The following is a 19,371-nucleotide window of genomic DNA, read 5'->3' as shown; positions in this document are numbered from 1 at the left end:
TTTCGGCTCCGAGGCTTTCGGCGCCGAAGATGTCCTCGGTACCGACGACAAGGGAGGAGTCCCATGTTTGTCCTTATGTTTCGGTGCCGAAGGTGTTGGTTTGGAACCTGACTGGGGTCGGCTCGAGCCCAAGCCGGAAGGTTTGTGTTTGTGTTTCGTAGCCGGGCCGGAGGGCGGAGCAACCGAAACTTTTTCACTGTGTCGACCGGAGCCCGAGGGTGAGGGTGAGGGTGACACCGGAGCCTTTCCCCTAGGTTGAGTGAGCAACTGGGGGTCTGGACTCACGGTCCGTTGAGCCGGAGTGACGCTGAGGTCTTCTTCCATGTCGGAGTCGGCTTCGGACACGGAGACCAGTTCTTCTTCTCCTTCTGCGGCAGGACTGTGTTGTGTTTCGTCGCCAAAGATGCCTGGTACGGAGCCGCTGCCGTGTTGCATCCGTGGCGTCGAGACAGACGGTCACGGATGGTCTTTTTCGATCGGAATGATCGACACGCTTCGCAGGATGATTCTTCATGTTCCGGGGATAGGCACAGGTTGCAGACCTCGTGCAGGTCGGTGTGTGGAAATTTAGCACGACACCCGGGACATAGTTTGAAAGGTGTCCGTTCCATCGACTGTAGGCGTAGTCGGCACGGGTAGTCCCGACGGTCCGCCTCGAAGTTTCTTGATCGAAGGTTTCACAGTTTGGACGATACGCGACGTAGAGAGAGCGCAATCTAAGACAATACCGTTGAGGGTAGAGGATTGCGCGTCAAAGGGGTTCGAGAATGATACCGAACCGTAGTGCAGCAATACACATCCGAACCACATGGCGAAAAAAAACTATAAGGATGGAGACGATGTCCGTGCACACTATCACCAAAAGGAGGAGTCACCTACTTGGTGACTACAAAGACTTCTTCGAAGAAAAACAAAGTGCAAACTTCCGAGCCCAACACCAGATGGCGATCTATGCTAACGCATATGATCTACAGCTCATATGCCTCGAAAATTACTTTTTGCACCTGATTTTTGGGAACATATTCTGGGGCCCTTTTGTTGAAGATCGAAAGTATCTATGCCTGCACGATGTTTCTCTCTCCCTTTTCTTTCTTTCCCTCAAACAAAGTACATGAACTGAGTCACATATGTCCACAATTTACATTTTGATCTTTTTGGTTCTTCCTTAAAATCATGTGGAAAACCATCCTTTGAGTGACAGACAAATACAATCATGTTGACATCACTTCCAAGAGAGAAAGAAAAGGGGAGATAAAATCTGGAGAGGAGTCTGCATGGGTTGAGAAAGGCTTGCCAGATGATGGGGTTATTAGGTCACCCCATTTGTCTGTCTGGGTGTCTCCAGGTGTTTGCCTTCCGCCCTCCCCAAATCTTTATCATCAGAAGTGTTCATTTGTATTAGTGGAATGTCTGTTGATGGAGGCAAGGGTTGTGGTGGATGTGAAGGTGGTAAAAGTGAAGCTGATAGCTGCATAGGTCCTGGTTGTGGCAGTGGTGAAGAATGCAGAGAGGGTTGAAATGCATCTCATTAATGTGAAGAACTGTCCCTAACAATCCTGCTTCAACCGATGTAGCCTATTGAGGTCTGCTAGGGAGCGGACCACAGGAGACTTCTGACAGGAAGGGTAATCGCAATATTCGTCATAATGTCTTTCATAAGTTTCTATATACCCTACGAGGAGATTGGTCCACCTCATAACATTTTTGGCAACCCTTTAACTGGTCTTGCCCACATGTATTTTTGTCATAATCTTCATCCTGGAAACTCAGCAGGATTGGTGGAAGTTCCAAAGGGCCTTTCATTCTGCGACTCATCCACTGGATCCAAGAACTTCACTAGAAACTGAGAAGTCACCTTACTTAGTAAAATATTTTCTTGCAGCAGCAATATCTTTGCCAGAAGCAGAAAGAAGGACACAGACTTTCATTTCGATGTTGATTGGTGGTCATCGATTCGGCTGTCACAGATGGTGGAGATGTCGGTGGTGGAATTGGTAGCGGAGGAGCCAACCACTGTGGCTCTGGCACTGTTTTTGTCGTCATTGTCCTAGGCGAACCAGATGTCAAGGAGTCAATATTTTTAATCATCGACAGCACTGTCACTCAAGGTGGTCGACAGAGTAGTTGACAAGGCAGGCGTCCACTGATTTACAATTTCCTCAGCTTATTAATACGCCCTTAGCTAGTCTATCTCACTTCTTGGTAGATTTTTTTCAAGGCCTCATGTGTGATTCATTAGAGGACAATAGTGGATTCCTCTCAGAAAAATGTCTTGCGAGACACCTATCCCAGAAAATACCTTTTACCTCCAGAATATGTTCCTTGAAACGTTTCCTCATCTAATGATGTCTGATCACTGATTTTGTTTTTCTGGAGCCAGCAAGGCAAACATCCTTTCATATCATTCAGGGTTTTTTAGGAGAATTTCTGACATATTTTGCATTGTTTATTATTGATGTTGAGGGTGAAAGCACTAGGGGCATTTATTTGGAATATTATCCACAAATATGATCGCCTACACATGGGAGGCACATGCCCTACAGTGTGTTTTTTATGTCCTGGGTCGAAAAGATGCCCTAAAACAATCTCAATAGAATTCCAAAAGCTTGATATGAAGGTAATCTAAGAAGTAATACGTCCAGGTACATTTCTGACTAAAATTCTGGGTTTAGAGGGAGCTCTGAGCAAGCCTACAAGAGTGACTCCCTTCCACAGGACCAATCCTATGAAAGTGACTCCTTTCCAAAGGAAGGGTTTTAGAAATCTAAACTATGGAAGCCTATGGAAGGAGTGGAGGTCAGTGCACTCTTACCACATTGGTTGGCATTTGAGACTTTTTTTCAATCAGTTGACTGGGTTACTAAAGTGCATGGTTTTTATGTTGTTTCTAAATGAATTTTCTTTGTAATGCTATGAAAGTTTAACAGTGGAACTTCCATCTTAACAACTGGGATTGATTCAAGCATGTGACTCTATGAAAAATTCAGTACAGAAGAACTATGGTAGGTATTGATTGATGGTGTAAGGATTATGCTGGACAGGGTCAAGCTCCCAGGATGTAAGCAGCGGGATTTCATAGGCATATGTGCGTTAGCAGAAGTTTGGGAACAGAGCTATATGAAGTAATTCTCAACTTTATGTATGGAATTTTGTAACATCCTGGGTTTTAGGATTGAGATGAGTCCTGTGCTGGTGCTGTTGGGAGTTTATACAAAGTCACTTAGCCTTTTGGGCAGGAAGCAGAGGGGCTTCCTTTTCTATTTGGTAAACCTTGCAGGAAGAGAGATCTGCAAACAATAGCTAGATACCGCAGCTCCTCTCCCAGAGGATTGGCTTAAAGCTGTGCACTGGCCTTGCAGGATGGACTTGGGCTGTACACCTGACAGAGAAGACACTATCTGGACAGACTTTCTAAGGAGGAGTTGTGGGTTAGAATCGGAGAACGGAGCAGACTTATGATTGCTCCCAAGCACCAAAAAATAAGGGTGTTTAAGCCCAGTTTGGTGTAGCTGGGATGCTGTCTGTGCAGAAGGTGAGAGGTCGGTTCCACTGGGTCATCTTAGATCACAACAGCTGGGGTGATATGAGGATATTAATAAAAGGAAGTTAATCTATCAAACTCACAATTCTTCAAGCACTTCATTCAACCCACAGCACTGGATTTAAGGCTGGCTCTTTGCCCACCGGAAGCCAAGAAAATATCTCAGTTACATCCTGCCTTGAATATCACAGACAGGCTAGCATGGTTGTGGCATGCATAGGAGGGGGATGTGGAGTCTGTTGATGAGGATGACTTCTGGGAGGCAAAAGTGCGGGTCAAGCTTCATTTGCTTCAATTAAAATATTTTCACCAATTTTAATTCACACCAGAATGTCTTTTTGGATAGGTAGTTCTTCGTCCCTAAGCTGTCTTTCATGTCGGGCCAACAGACTAGGCATCTTGCACATAGTTTATGACTATAGAGCAATTTTCCCATGATGATGGAAAACATCCACCAAGGTATCCCAAATTCTTGCTCTGTCCTCAAAGCCTGCACTACTTGATATTGTAGAGGAGGAGGAGTTTTGTGGCCTCGTTGGCCTGGGGATTTTACTAGATAAAAGAGGCACTGTGAAAAACTGAATTCAGAATCTGTGTCTCCATTTTAGAAATAGCCAAGGTGGATGAGTAGATCTTTCTTGTTGAAACTAACTTAACAAATGTGAGGGTGGCTGCACAAACAAACTAAGATATCGGGCAAGTGGTGGGATCACTTTCAGGTATCTATATCATTCTAAAAAGGACAGTCTGGAAGGTGCCAGCCAGCTCTGAAAGATACTGTGCTCAAACATGGATTTTGTCAACTACTATGAAATAGTATCAAGGCAAACAAAAAAACAAATGGGTGAAATGCTTGAATTAGTGTAAGCACCTGACCCATATCTGGGAATACCCCTCACTTTCAAGAAAACAAAAAAGTCATGGGTGTAATTTTTGAATTAATATCCGCCATTGGTAATTACTCGGGCCACATCAGTCCATTGTTTTGTGACAATATTATGTAGAAGAGCATGGTTCTATAAAAAAAATATTTGTTGGAAAAATCAATTAAATGCGTTCTTAAAAGAAACGATCCTTTGCAGCCTCATGATGTTTAACAAGGAATGGTCAATTCAATGATTTTATAAACTTCGTTATGGCAGAGACCTCATGTACATTATTAAAATCAAGAGGCCGCCCAAATTAACAATGGTCTGTAATGGATCAGAAGCAAGGTGTGAGAGCTAGTAAGCTTCATGTAGTTGAATCACTTGTTGCATGGGAAGGGAGGCTATTACCTGCCATATGTATGCAAACCAGGCACTGCTCCAAGTAGCTTCTGTTTTAAGTTACACTGGGCCCACAAATCACTTTAACATATTTATTTTTCAAAGCAACAACAATTTTCAAAGCAGGATGTCAGCTTCAATTCAACAATGGTGAACTTTGTCTATTTCATGAGAGAGGAATAGACAGATAGCAACAGAGATTTGTCTGGTGTATACAACGCACACAAACTGATGCTTTCAGCACGATACAAGATTACTGTGCGAGAGGAACAGAGATTTTTAGATTGTTTAGAGCTGGGATAAAACGGGATTCTAAGAAATGTTGTTCTACCCAAGCCAGAAACAAAAACATTTGGGTTTGTGGGGGCAGAGAGAAGGGTTTGCACAGGGCAAGTCTAATGAAATGGCCAGTTCAAGGAAAATGTAATTCTTTGAATGAAGCAATAATTTGCCGTCAAAATCATGGGGAATCTAAATTAAAGTTGGCGACCTAGTAAAATATGTATGTTCTACTCAGTCAGAGGTTACAGGCAGGCAAGATTGACCTAGCAGTATGTACGAGTTATCAACTCATAGGACTGATGAGGATACTTTTTGCATCAGGTCAGTCATGTTAAAAGAAATGAAAGCTTGAACAAATAATGGACTAGTCACCATCTTAGGTTTCAGCTGTGTTGTGTTGTCACCATGTCCGAGCCGACCATATTCTCCAAGGCCCCAAGAGTAGAGCTCGCCGCTGGAAGTGATTGCAGCACTGTGAGAACTTCCACAAGCAATATCACGGATTCGCTTGGTTTTCAGAGCTTCTATTAGTCTTGGCTTGTCACAGTTCCTAAACAAAAAATACATGTGAAGACAGGTTAAACATTGTGCTGGGCTCAATCAAAAATTCCCAAAACCAGGTTTGGTGTTCTTTATTGGACTACAAATATTTAAAATAAAATAAAGCAACAGTATACTACATTACTTGCTACCCCAGAGGCCCTTAGAATAAAAGTGGTAAATACTGGTAGGATAACTAGGATGTATCTGTGAGAAGTTGGCCTGGTATATGCTGTCCACTAGTTATAGTGGGCACCTTGCACTAGTCCAAACAACCCCTTATTGATGATAAGTTAAAGACAACCTTTATTGAAAGCTATCCTAGTGGTAGCTATGGAGAGCAGCCTCCAGGCTAAGTCTTGAAGGAAAGTAAAGCAGCTTGTTTTACCAGTCTATAATCTCTTAAATGGCTAAATGAAAGGCAACCACACCAGGTATATATATATAAAATATATGTATTTATTTCTAAACACACCCTACTAGTCTCTTTATGAGGATAGAGGTCAAAACACATAAGTTACACTTCAAATATTACAGTAAAATAGCACAAATACACATTAGGCCCTAGGGGCGTGCCAAACCATATACTAAAATAGTGATATAAGAACCACGACTTAACTAGACACAAGGCCTATAGGAACCACCCAAGGTAGTGACACAGGAGACCCACGGGGTCCGTGTGCAGTGTAAGAACACAGCCGCGAGCTCCCGTTAGCTTCTAAGGGAAAAGTCGCAGTTAGATTTTTAAAGATTAGAGACACTTCAAAATGGACTAGGACCAAACCCTCTTGGGCTTAGGCAGTTCTAGGGTCAACACCCATGGGAGCACCGGAGTACTCCAGTTACCTCACCGAGGGAAGCCGGGTGCATAGTTGTCAAATGGATTCGAGTCGCGTCATCGTTTTCAATGGAAGCTGGCAAAGAAGTGCTGTGCCGGGAAGATGCCAAGTGTCTGAAGAGATCCAAGCCTAGATCGAAGATGTGAAGAACCTGAAAGCAGAGGGGACAGAGTCTGGGTCACTTGCCAGTGACCAGGGGCCCAATAGACGTATGCCCACCGATGTCGGGTGTTTCAGGTGAAGAAGGTGAAGCTTGACTCTTCAGCCACGAGGACCAGGAGGCATCGAGAATGAACAGGAGCTGGATTCGAGCTGTCCCACGAAGGATGTTGAGTGCTGCGGCATCGGTGCCCGGATTGGACCCAACAAGCCTTGGCAACAGCAACCCACGCAGAAAGGAAAAAGATGCTTCGGTGCAGACCAGCAAGGTCTGAGGGACTCCACCAGCGAGGAGGAGTGAGGGCACGTCTGGAGCAACCAGGGAAGCCCAAAGAAAGTCAGAGTTACCTTCACAGGGACCCAACAGTCGACGGACCAGGGATCGCGAAGGGAGCTCGAGAGGAATCACTAAATGGCGGCCCACAAGTAACACAATGCACAGCCTCAGGGGATGTCAAGAAGCTGATGCACTTGCAAATGTGCACCGTGTCCAGGGGGTATTGCTTCCAAGTCACTCATGAGGGCTGCGGGTCTCAGCTTTGCTGGGGACCTGGTTCAGCGACGGGGAAGTCTGGAAATCCACCTCTGGTTTTGCAAAGTCTTCGGCGTCCGGCGGGAGCTTCGGAGATGCAGAACGGACAGCTGCGTCTTTGGTGCCGGCCAAGCAGGGAGAGTCCCTCCTTGACCCCAAGGGAGATTTCTTCAGTCCTCTGGTCTGGAGTAGAGCGTCGAAGTTCCAGGATTCAGTTGCAGAGTTTCGTCCAGGGATATCTAAAGTCCTGTTGCCAGGGGTTCCTTACTTATACCTAAGAAAGGGGTTGGACTAACTCAGGGGACCCACCTATGGGAGGGTTTGGCATGAGGGGGGGGCTACACCCATTTCCTTTGTCCAGTTTCGCACCAGAGCAGGGGCTGGTAGCCCCTGCAACCGGTTTGAAATGGACTATGCACAGGGACACCAAATGTGCTACGAGTGCAGACTTCAAAGCACTCTTGGAGTGCTCCCACCCAGCCCCAATACACTAAAGCCTGTCTGGGAGGTGATTACACCTCCCTGTGACAGGAAACCTATTGTCCATGCCTCCCCTGCCGGAGTTTCCTTCAGCAGCAGGAGGCCAGACTCATGTCTGTGGCTGCAGCACCCATTTTGTGATGCCAGGGCTCAAACGGGTACCGGGTATACCGGTGCTGTTATGTCTCTCCCTCTAGAAGGGTGGGATCATACTCCCACACCAGTTACTGGTGTGGGGGTATGATTCCAAGGTGTTTGACACCAAACACGACATGTATGCATAAAGCCAGTCCAAAGTTAGCATTTACCACTTAGTTATGATGCACTTAAGAGTATATGGTCAGGCTGCACTACTGGCAACCCCGGAGGATAGATTCCGAAAGCTGCAGAGGGAATCAGCTCATGCCCGGGCACCCTCTCACATAAAACCAAGCACCCTGCCTTCAGGATTGATAAGGCCAGCCATAGGGGTGACTGATAGGTTTCTATGTGCAGTGATAGGTGAGATATCGTGAACCTATATCTCTGTAAGGGGTGCACACACCACCTTACCCAGGCTACAGTAGCAGACCTGTGGTGTCATTTTGAAGGGCTTCCCAGGGGTGGCATAATACATGCTTCAGCCCCTGGTACCTATGCCCTGGGTACATAGTATACCATATACTAGGGACTTATAAGGGCACCTAAGAATCCAATCTGCGGTGTACCGAAGGTACATGGAATTAATTTAGAGAGGAAACAGCTAGGCTGGGGTCCTGAATAGCAGGGCCCCAGCCAAACTAAGGTCGAAAAACAGTAAAACATCAGCAAAAAGTGGGGGTAACCATAACAGGCATATCCTAGTCTCCTACAGTATCCAAAGTAATTCTTACATCAAAGCTCTAATTATAATCTTGCAAAATATTAATATATCATTGTTTGAGATGCCTAGCTTATGTTTACATTTTAAAAGCAAAAAAAACAAACTGCGTTATTGAACAATAAAAGCAGATCAAATTAAAACTAAGAAAAAAAGTGAAGGCATGCTGAGTTTAGGTAGCAAAAGCAAGACTCACGAAGGACAGTGACAAACATAATGGCAAGTGCCATATGCCAATTTGTTTATTCCAATTTAAGATTAAGCAAAATAATGCTTAACTGTGCAATTAATAAAGGAAAACACCCTAACACATTCTATTATACAAAGTTTAATACACTGAAATATGTTTTAAGGAACATAGACGTGCTCAAGGCTATTGCTTCTTCATGTAAAAGAAGGAACCAATAATTATCTAGTCAGCCCATTGATTTACAAGATAGCACATAATAGTACAACATAATCTGTTTCTGTTATAGAGTGCAATGCACAGACGTGCAAAAAAAACTTACATTCTGCTGAAATGTCCAAGCTTTCCATCATCTCCTTCGCCCCAAGAAAAAATCTTTCCATCAACAGTTAAAGCCATTGCATGCCTGCCACCTGCAAGAGAAAACTTTTTGAGCATAGCATCCTCCAAAACCATCAACTACAAAATAGTTACTGTCCTGTATCTATTAGGACTACAGTCTGAAAGAACAAGTTACTTACCTTCAGTAACACCTTACCTGGTAGAGACTATGTATCCGTAGATTCCTTATATTAGAATTATCCACAGGCATCAGACGGGTTCTAGAAACTTTTCAAACAGTATCTCTGTGCACTGGTAGGGGGCATCGATCAGCTCAGAGTCATAGGCGTCATCCATTCCAGAGATGAGGTGCATGATGTCTATATAGGTACCACCACAGCATGCTGACATCAGTTATGATATTTTCACGTCATAAGTGCAGAGCCATGAAGGTTGCTGATGGACCAGTGGTCAGAGATACCCTATATGGAGAAATCCATTCACAGAGTGGGGATGATGGGATGGTCGGTAAGCAATCTACGGATACATACAGTCCGCACCAGCTAAAGCGTTACTGAAGGCAAGTAACTTGTTCATCTGACAGACTTCTAGCTGCAGTTTCCTTACCTTAGAATAGGTACCAAGGTAATACCTCACCGGAAGAGGATCTGTAAACAGATTTAGACCAGGAAGTCCTAGAGGAACGAACGGGCAAAGTGCCTGTCATGATGGACATACTGTCCAGGTTATAGTATTTGGTAAATGTATGCAGAGATGCCCATGTTGCAGCCTGAAAGATGTCCAGGACAGGGACTCCGCAAGCTAACACAGTGGTCCCAGCCTTGGCTCTGGTGGAATAAGCATGCAGGTCCTCAGAAGGTTGCTTCTTGGCCACTGCGTAGCAGATCTTAATGTACAGCACTATCCATTGTGAGATGGGCCACTTCTGCATGCCTTCCCTTACTTCGCCTCAACGAACCCTATTAAAAGTTCAACATCCACCAGAACTCTCTGGTATGATTAATATAGAACGGCAATTCTCTTTCTGGGTCGAGTCGGGGGAATCTCTCCTCTTCTTTGGAAGCGTGAGGCAGAGAAAATAAGGTAGGCAAGGTGATTGCCTGGCCCACATGAAAAGATGTCACCCCTTTTGTTAGGAAAGAGGCACGTGTTCTCAGAACCACTTTGTCTGGGAAGACATATGTGAGGGCCCACACAGTGCTAGCAGCTCACTAACCCTCCTGGGTGGTGTAATGGCCACTACACAAGCAGTTTTTAGGGTTAATAAGCGATGAGGACCATTGTGAAAAGGCTTGAATGGTGCACACATAAGGTTAAAACTAGCTTCAGGTCCCACTGGGGTATAATGAAGGGTTTTGTAGGGAACATATGCTGTAGTCCCTTGAGAAAACAAGTCACAACTGGTGACTTTAATGGGAAGGGCTGATTTGGTCGCCGCAGGAATGCCAATATGGCTAAAAGGTACCCTTTAACAGTGCTCAGAGCAAAACCTTTCCGGCCAATGAGAGAACAAACAACAAAACATCAGATAAGGATGCAGAAAAGGGGGTGAATCTGTTTGGATGCAAACCAATCCACAAATTAATCCCAACCGCGGCTTATAGTGTCTTGGTTGAGGGATGCCTGGCTGCCAGAATTACATCACAGGCTTCAGGAGAGAGGTCAACTTTCACTGCTCAATCTCCATGTATGAAGGCAGAGTATGCACAGGTTTGGATGCAGGACACTGCCCTATTGCTGCAACAGTAGATCCCCCCTAAAGGGGCAGCCTGACCAGAGGACCAAAGCTCATGCTCAGGAGTTCTGGATGCCATACTTTCTGTTCCAATCCGGAACCACAAGAATAACTTGCACGCAGTCCTTACTAATCTTCATGAGAACTCTGGACAGGAGTGGTATATACGGAAAGGCATACAGGAGGCCTGAGCTCCACTCAAGACAAAAAGCGTCTCTGAAGGAGAATCACCTTCGAAACACCAGAGGACAGAGGAAGAACACAACGCCACCCTCAATGCAGTGTGTCGTAGACTATCTGATGCAGGGTTAACGGTACAGCTAGACAAGTGTAAGATTAAGGTCACGTCAGTTGACTATCTGGGGCACACCATCTCCAAAGATGGGTTTAGACCCAAGCACAGCTTAATTCAGGCAGTCAGGGATGCCCCGCATCCAACGAACAAGGAGGAGCTAAAATCATTCCTTGGCTTGGTGGAGTGCATGTCTAAATTTGTCAGAAACTTTGCTGATTTGTGTGATGGTTTACGTGATCTTTTGAAGAGCACTGCATTTGTTTGGGCGAAAGAACACAGTGAAATGGTTGAAGTGATAAAACAACGCATTTTGGATTCTCCAGCACTGGGATCCTTGGATCCCAAAAGGAGAACCATTTTAACCACTGATGCATCAAGCAAGGGATTGAGGGCCATGTTATCCCAAAAAGGAGAAGGGGAAGAAAGAGTCATAGCGTTTGCATCCCGCACCTTGAGTGAGGCAGAACGCAACTACTCAGTCATTGAAAGGGAGGCGTTGGCTTGCTTTTGGGCGGTACATCATTTTAATTTTTTTTTGTGGGGAACAAAGTTTACTATTCACACGGACCACAAACCCCTAACTTTTATGTTTTCGCCCAGACATGCACAAAACGTATCCCCGAGGATAAGTAAGTGGGTTTTAGGGTTAGAAAACTTCTGCTTCAATATTGAGTACTTACCAGGTCCAGAAAATGTCATTGCAGATTGCCTGTCAAGGTTACCACTCAAAGGTATACAAAGTGAGGAAGCGCTTGATGTACCCATTTTGGCAGTGCATCTACCCTCATTAACGGGCATGAAGGAAGATAGGGCCATGGATATGTTAAAAGACCTCATTGTTAAAGGGTGGCCAGAGAAGATTTCAGAAGTTCCTGACCAGGTTAGAGACTTCTGGGAGGTGAGATTTGAACTTTTTTTCATGGCTGGTCGCATGCATCGGGGGGACAAAATCGTTCCACCCGAAGGGTTGAGGAACAAGATTATAGATCTGGCCCATGAAGGACATTTGGGTAGGAGCCTCACTAAAAACAAAGTGCGGAGCTGTTTTTGGTTCCCTAAAATGGATACCAAGGTGGAACTCAAAGTAAAAGAGTGTGATAGTTGTGCGAGAAGCGACAAGAGCAAAGTCAATCACAGAGCTCCATTGGCTCCTGTCAACGTGCCAATGATTCTGTGGACTAAACTGGCCATGGACATTGAGGGTCCCATGGAAATCCTGGGGCCACAGAAGAGATTTATGTTTGTTTTGGTGGATTACACTTCCCATTGGGTAAAGTTCACGTCATCCACCACAACTAACAGTCTTATCACATTCCTTAAGAACATTTTTGTGTATGAAGGCATCCCTGCCACCCTTGTAACGGACAATGGAGTGCAGTTCGTCTCTGAGACGATGAAAGAATTCTTGGAGGAACACAATATAAAGCATGAAAGAACTGCTCTCTATTGTCCCAAAGCCAACGGGTTGGTAGAAAGGGTGAATCGCATGATCAAGGAACACATACAACTAGCCATCACCAACGGGTTCAATGTGGAGGATTCATTGAGAGAGTCCATGTGGGCATATCACACCACGCCCAATGTGGTCACGGGGATATCTCCTTTTGTTTTTCTCAGAGGAAGGGAACCCAGCACCAAAATGAATCCGAGGTGGTTGGGTGGGGGTAAGAGTGTGGTACCGGACTTAAGCCAAAGTGAGGAAAGAGTTGAGTCACATCAACAGAAATACAAGTTGTGGTATGATGAAAAACATGGAGCAAAAGATACGGAGGTAAAACCTAACTCTCCTGTTTGGGTCAAAAAACCTGGCAAAGTGCAACCAGGAACGAGCAAGTATGGTGTACCTCAAAGGGTGGAAAAAGCAGGTAGAAGCGTAGTCCGTTTGGAAAATGGACAAACATGGAGCAAGGACAGAGTTGTAAACACTACGTGAATTATTGTTTCTTGTTGTATCGCTTCAGGGGGAGATGTGTTACAATCTTAGTATAATTATCTTGAGTTGGTATGTTCCACCCTCCCTTACCCTGTTCTGAGAATGGTATGACCCTGGGGAGTTCAACTTAGAATGTTCATGCCGTTGTTGTCATTGCTGTCAGAGCGGATGGTCAGAATAAAGACTTAGGACTCACCTACCTGAGTTGTAGTTTCTTTGGAATTCAACACTTTTATTTTTGTGTTCATACAGATCACATAAAACATACAGGAGAAAAATAATACGATGCTCTAAACAAAAATTACTTAGACAATATCTGAAAATACAATTGCCTATTTATTTATGTAGGGAAAAGGGAAAAGGAACATAAAATGCATCTTTACCTGAATGAACAGCAACCTTTTTCACTACATAATTACTAAGCGCTGTTATCTGCCGGGGTATAGGCACAGTACCACTGGATATACCTAAACCGAGTCTTCCATTGGTGGCTTCTCCACAAGCATACACTTTACCCTCCACTGTGACTGTAAACAAATACAAAGAGTTAGAAATAAAGCTCACAGTAACTTCATTTGGAAAATTAACATGGATTCATAAATCTAAAATTATAGTAGACATCAACAGACTTAGTTTGACATGAGAAAATGTACCTGCAAAAAGGCTTTTTGATCCCCCAGCAACCTGTACTACATTCAAGGCAGACAGGGTCTCCGAAAAGGAAGGGATTTTTATCTGCAAGAGTAAAAGTCCTAAAGTGAGACATGTTCAGTTCATAGCAATGACTATAATGGTTTAACTTTGATGATAAGCTGCTCCTAATGTTTGACAGGAGGAAAATATTTTACCAAATAATGCAAGCAAAAAAGCATAAAAAAGTATTAAATATTCCAAGAACCATGATCAATAATAACAAGTTACTGACCTTCAATAGCACCCTTTCTGGTGGATACATTATCTAACCACAGGTTCCTCACCTTTTGAATAGTTCAGAGGTGCACGACTAGATCTGAAAAATCTCACAACACTGCTCCGAAAGACCTCCACATTGGGTCTGCAATGCTCAGGAACAGATCGAGTGGAGTAGCATGAAAGAGCCACATCTTCATGCAGATGTCCATTTTTTGTCTCTTCCCTTTCCACACCTTCAGATGTGGCGCATAGATGAACTGAAGGTGACAGTGTGCAGATTTCTAACTTTGGACCTTGTAGTCACTCCACTAAACCGGGAGGTAGGGGGCAGTGAGCAATCCACGTTTAGATAGAGCATTCACCAGAAAGAGGGTTACAAAGTGTAAACAATTTATTCTGATGGATACTTCTAACCGTAGATTAGTCACATTTTTAATAGAACAAAAGCAGTACTTCTACAAGGCAGAGGTCCTCTGGAGAGGGCCTAAATGAAAAAGTTTGAATGAATCTCCGATGCTGTGCAACATAGTTAATGAATTTAAAAAAAGCCTTAAACACAGCCTTGTGTCATTTTGTAGACACACGCACCACAGATGAGTGAGATTATAAAAATAATGATTCACTTTTCCTTTGTAGTTAACAATCAAAGGCGGAAACAACACAGAGGGCAGGTGAGGTATCAACATGTTGGCAAAGGCAACACAGGAGAGTGGCTAGGGAAGAAATAACTCACAGGCTTGGATGGAGGGGAAGAGGATAAAACAAGGAACGCAAAGTGGAGTTCAGGGGGAGCAAATGACAAAGAGAATAAAGTGGAAGGGGAGAAGCACACAAGCGAGAGAGCAACCGGGGAGTTGGTGGGATTAAACTAGGGAGAGCGAAACGTGAAGTGGGGCAGGGAGAAGGACACAGATGACAGACAGCATAACAGAATGAAGGGGGAGAGACCTGGAAAACAGAGTGCTTAATCCCCAAAAATATGGAGGGATTGAAAAACAAGCAGTGGAAGCACAGAAGCCAGCCAATATAAATAAATGGTAAAGGCAAACACAAGACTGACAAGCTGGGCTAAGAATATGAACCAGGTAAATGAAAGTCAACCAATGGTAAGCAATGGGCGGGCTCCAAGAATCTGTACGTTCTGGTTAAGGTCATAATATGTCTACCAATAGACAGTGCATGCACTCTTAAGTAGACAAGACCTAAAAAGCCCTTTTGAACACACACTGATATATATATATATGTTTAGCAGAAGATTCATCAAATGATGCCCAAGTTATTAGCAAAAAGAACAAGTTGCTCACCTTAGGCAATACTCTAGCAGGTACAGAATCTAGCTGGCCGCAGATCCGTCACCTTTTGAATATTCTACAGGCATCAGACTGGATACAGAAACTGTTTTGGTAGTACTTCTGTGCACCAGATGGTGGCGTAGTGTGGACCCACACTGATGCCGTTCTGCTCTAGAAGTGGCATGTTAGCCCTATAAAAGAGCCACTCCTGCATGCTGATGTCAGTTGCTTTCAAGACTGTCTGAACCTCCAGACATGGATCCTGCTTTTATGGTTACCCCCACTTTTTGCCTGGTGCTGAGCTGTTATTGACTAGTCTGGCTGGGATCCTGCAAATCAGGACCCCAGTCTCTCTCCATTCTCCCTTAAATAGTTATGTTCAGTACTTAGGTACATCCCAGATTGGATACTGGGGTACCCTTATCACTCCCTAGTATATGGTGCTAAGGTACCCAGGGCATAGGTACCCCAGAGGTCCCCCATCGGCTGAAGCATACATTATGCCACCCCTGGGAAACCATTCGAAATGGAACCACAGGCCTGCCATTGTAGCCTGTGTAAGCTGGTGCTAGCACCACTTGTTAAAGATATAGGTTTCTATATCTGGGGACACTGCACTTATAACCTATAAGTCACCCCTATGGCATGCCTTTGAAATCCTGAAGGCAGGGTGCTTGGTTCTAAGTGAAAGGGTGCCCCTGCATGAGCAGGACACCACTGCAGCCTATGGAGACCATTCTCTCGGGTTGTCAGTGAAGCAGCTATTTACTATATAGAGGGGCACCACATAATTACGCGATGAACATCTCAAAACTGGCTGCAACGAATCTCATCATGTTTGGTATCAAACACGTTGGAATCCTACCCCCACACCATAAATGGTGTGGGAGGTATGATTACAAGCACTGGAAGAGCCCTCCGTTAAGCTCTCAGTGTTACCGGTACCAACCTTTTAGTCCCAGACAGCACAAAATGGTTGCTGCCGACAAGACACACATTTCTGCCTTCCTGCTGCTGAGCCAAGCTCCAGCAGAGGAAGGTGGAACAATAGGCATCCTATCACAGGGAGGTGTGACCACCTCCCATACAGGAATTAGTGTATTGGGGTTGGGTAGTGTTAGACAGGCCACGTGAAGGGCTTGCTCCCTCCCCGCATGACACGGCCCAAGCCCCGGCCCTCCAGGTGTGACCCACAGGACCAACCCGCAACCCGTCTCCAGACGGAACTCCTGCCCCCGGACATCTATGTATCACGGGGCCGACCCACTCCCGGCTCCCCCGTCCGGACCAGCCGCCATCTTGGACACTGCACCACGAGGCCGCGTGGCCTCAGCTCGACCCTAACCCTGGGCCTGGCCAGGCCCCGCCATCCCGGCACCACCATCCACCCAGGAGGTGAACGGACCACTTGGCAGGTCGATGGGAGAAAGGGGTGTCGATGGCTCTCCCCCGCCAGGTGCCGATCGCCCTCCAGCTCCCCCGGGCGCTGGCTCCACCCCCTGATGGGTGTCTGGACTCCCTCATCCCGGACCTCCCGACCTCCAAGTGCGAGGGTCCGGACATCAAAGGGCGCCAGACCTATAACTAGGGCAGCTCCAGAGCAGGGAGGCAGTTGTATCCTGGAGTCGAGAGACACCGAGAAGAACTCATTCTTGACGGACTACCGGCGCTGCCGTAGCCCTGCCTTGTGAACTATCGTCCTGCCTGCTGGCGCTGCCGCGGCCTTCTGCATCCTCCATCCTCGTCGGGACCTGCTGGCGCTGCCGCGGACCGTTGTAACCACCATCTTCATCGGGACCTGCTGGCGCTGCCGCGGACCGTGTAACGACCACCTTCATCGGGACCTGCTGGCGCTGCCGCGGACCGTGTAACGACCACCTTCACCGGGACCTGCTGGCGCTGCCGCGGCCCGTCCAAGCTAGAATACCGAGCTCGAGGATTGTGAGCTATCCATCATCTCATCTACCAGATTGGTAACCAGACTGTCCCGCTACCCCCTTTCCCAAACCCAGAGACTAGAATCGAGGGGACCCCTGAGTCCAGACCTCCTTGTACCATTCCATCGTACCTTAAGAAACTATTTATAAAGAACGTTAAAGCCTATCCTTGTGTGGTGTACATCTGTGGGGGGGAAGTTATTCGTCTGTACGATCGCTGGAGACGGCTCTCCCCGGAGACCTCTCTCCTTGTCCTCGGCCGACCCTCCCGGTCCGTCTAACATTGGTGGCCAGCGGCGCGATCCGAATCAACGCGTAATCGTACAGAGAGTAGCTCACCCCACGACAAAACCACAATGTCAACCAAAGAGAGCGGATCCACCGAGAAATTCCAGATGGATAAATTGGAAGAGTACAGCCATCGTGAATTAAAACAATTCTGCATGGAACTAGGCATTGCTACCACCGGCCTGAGTACCAAAGACGATTTCAAGCACGCCATCGAGTCGTGGGCAGAAACCGGGGTCACCAGATCCCCAGACCGAAACAGTGCAGCATCAGAGAGGATCGCCACGGCTCCCGAGGAGCGAGGAACGGGCCTCTCACAGGAAGAGATCCAAGAAAGAGAAAAAAACAGACTACAAGACTTAGAAATGGCACGACTCAAAATGGACGGTGAACTAAAATTAGCCGAGCAAAAACTGAACCTAGAACATCTGCGGCTCCGAGAAGAACGGGAAGAAAAACAGAGGCAGAGAGAGCTCGAAGAAAAGAGACTAGCGTACGAACACGAGCGCAAACTGGCAGAAATAGACCTACGGAAGCAGAACAAAGAACCGGAGGTGCCCGAGCGACCGCGCACCCCGGGAGCGACAGAAAAGAAAGTCCACATCCCCAAGGATGTTGTTCGAGAGTATGTCAGAGAGGACGACATACAACAGTGGTTCAAGGCCTACGAGATCGCCATGACCTCCCACCAGATAGATCGAAGTGACTGGGGAGCCGGTCTATGGGGGAGGTTCGTCAACGAAGGCCGTGATGCCCTGCTACAGCTCCCAGACCATCAGATGTCATCCTATGACCACATGAAGGCTGCCCTCCTCACCCGATATGGGCTCACGCCCGAAATGTACCGCCAGAGGTTTAGAGACTGCACCCGGATCCCAGGTACAACTTGGGTGGAATATGTCAACTATTTCAGCCGAGCCTTCGAGGGTTGGATCAAGGGAAGCCACGTAACGACCTACGAGCAACTTTTTAATCTTATGGTGTGGGAGCACCTCTCTAACAACTGCTTCGTCGAGCTCAGGCAGCACCTCCTCGACAGTAAATTGACTGACCCACGGCAACTCGCCGCCGAAGCTGACCGGTGGGAAAGCACCCGAGTGGGTCGGAGAGGGCCACACGAGCAGAACCGGAACCACCAAGGTCAGCACCGTCCCCGAGGAGGAGGAGGAGGCCAGGGGCGAGGGAGAGACACCGTCCCGGCCACTCCCGCTGCCAGCACCCCGCCCCCGGCCGGCCGGGGCAACCCCCCGATGCGCCCGGGGTTCCGGGCCAACGTCACGTGTCACCGATGCCAGCGAGTCGGCCACTACGCCAATGACCCGAACTGCCCGCAGAACCAAACGCCAAAACCCCGCCAGGTAGCTGCCGCCGCCCTGGGGGGAGAACAAATCTCCGAAGAACAAGAAGAATATGAGCAGGCACAACAAGAGTGGGAACCGGCCGCCATGGTTCTAGCGTGCCTAGGGGGAAGAGACATGGTCCCGCGGGCTCCCCTACCCGCCAACACCAGAAAATATAGCCAGTGGGTGAGCATTAATGGGCGCCGGGCCGAAGCACTACGTGACACAGGGGCCAGTGTGACGGCCGTCCGCTGTCACCTGGTAAAACCAGAGCAGATCCTGCCGAACATTCTCTGCCCCGTCCGTTCGGCCGACAATTCAGAAAGTCTATGTCGGATGGCCTGCGTCCCCTTCGAATGGGGAGGAGTCTCCGGCATGTTGAAGGTGACGGTCCGGGATGATGCCCCCGTGGACTGTCTCCTGGGGAATGATCTTGAGAGTTCCCCGTGGGCCGCCGTCGAGAGAAGAGAGCATTTGGGGATGTTGGGCCTCCCGGACTGGGCGTGCGTAACCACCCGGTCCATGGCCGCCCGTACCATCCCCCGACCAGAAGAACCAGAATGGCCAGCACCTCCTCCCCCGATCGCTCCAGTAGAAGACACCGACTCTA

At 46.9% G+C, this 19,371-nt stretch overlaps 1 protein-coding gene across 1 annotated transcript in view; it reads right to left on the bottom strand.

Moving 5' to 3' along the window:
- LOC146805589 (E3 ubiquitin-protein ligase HERC2-like) overlaps window positions 1–19,371 on the bottom strand; it is a 1,563,844-nt gene that overhangs the window by 732,024 nt on the left and 812,449 nt on the right. The window contains 4 exon segments of the mRNA XM_085622871.1: window positions 5,464–5,641; window positions 9,010–9,100; window positions 13,376–13,519; window positions 13,646–13,727. Of these exon segments, the coding sequence (XP_085478997.1) occupies window positions 5,464–5,641; window positions 9,010–9,100; window positions 13,376–13,519; window positions 13,646–13,727 (495 nt within the window).

This window comes from Triturus cristatus, chromosome 8, assembly GCF_964204655.1.
Source record: "Triturus cristatus chromosome 8, aTriCri1.1, whole genome shotgun sequence".
NCBI lineage: Eukaryota > Metazoa > Chordata > Amphibia > Caudata > Salamandridae > Triturus > Triturus cristatus.
Note: the sequence above shows the minus strand (reverse complement) of the source record. Positions and strands in the feature narration are given on the sequence as shown.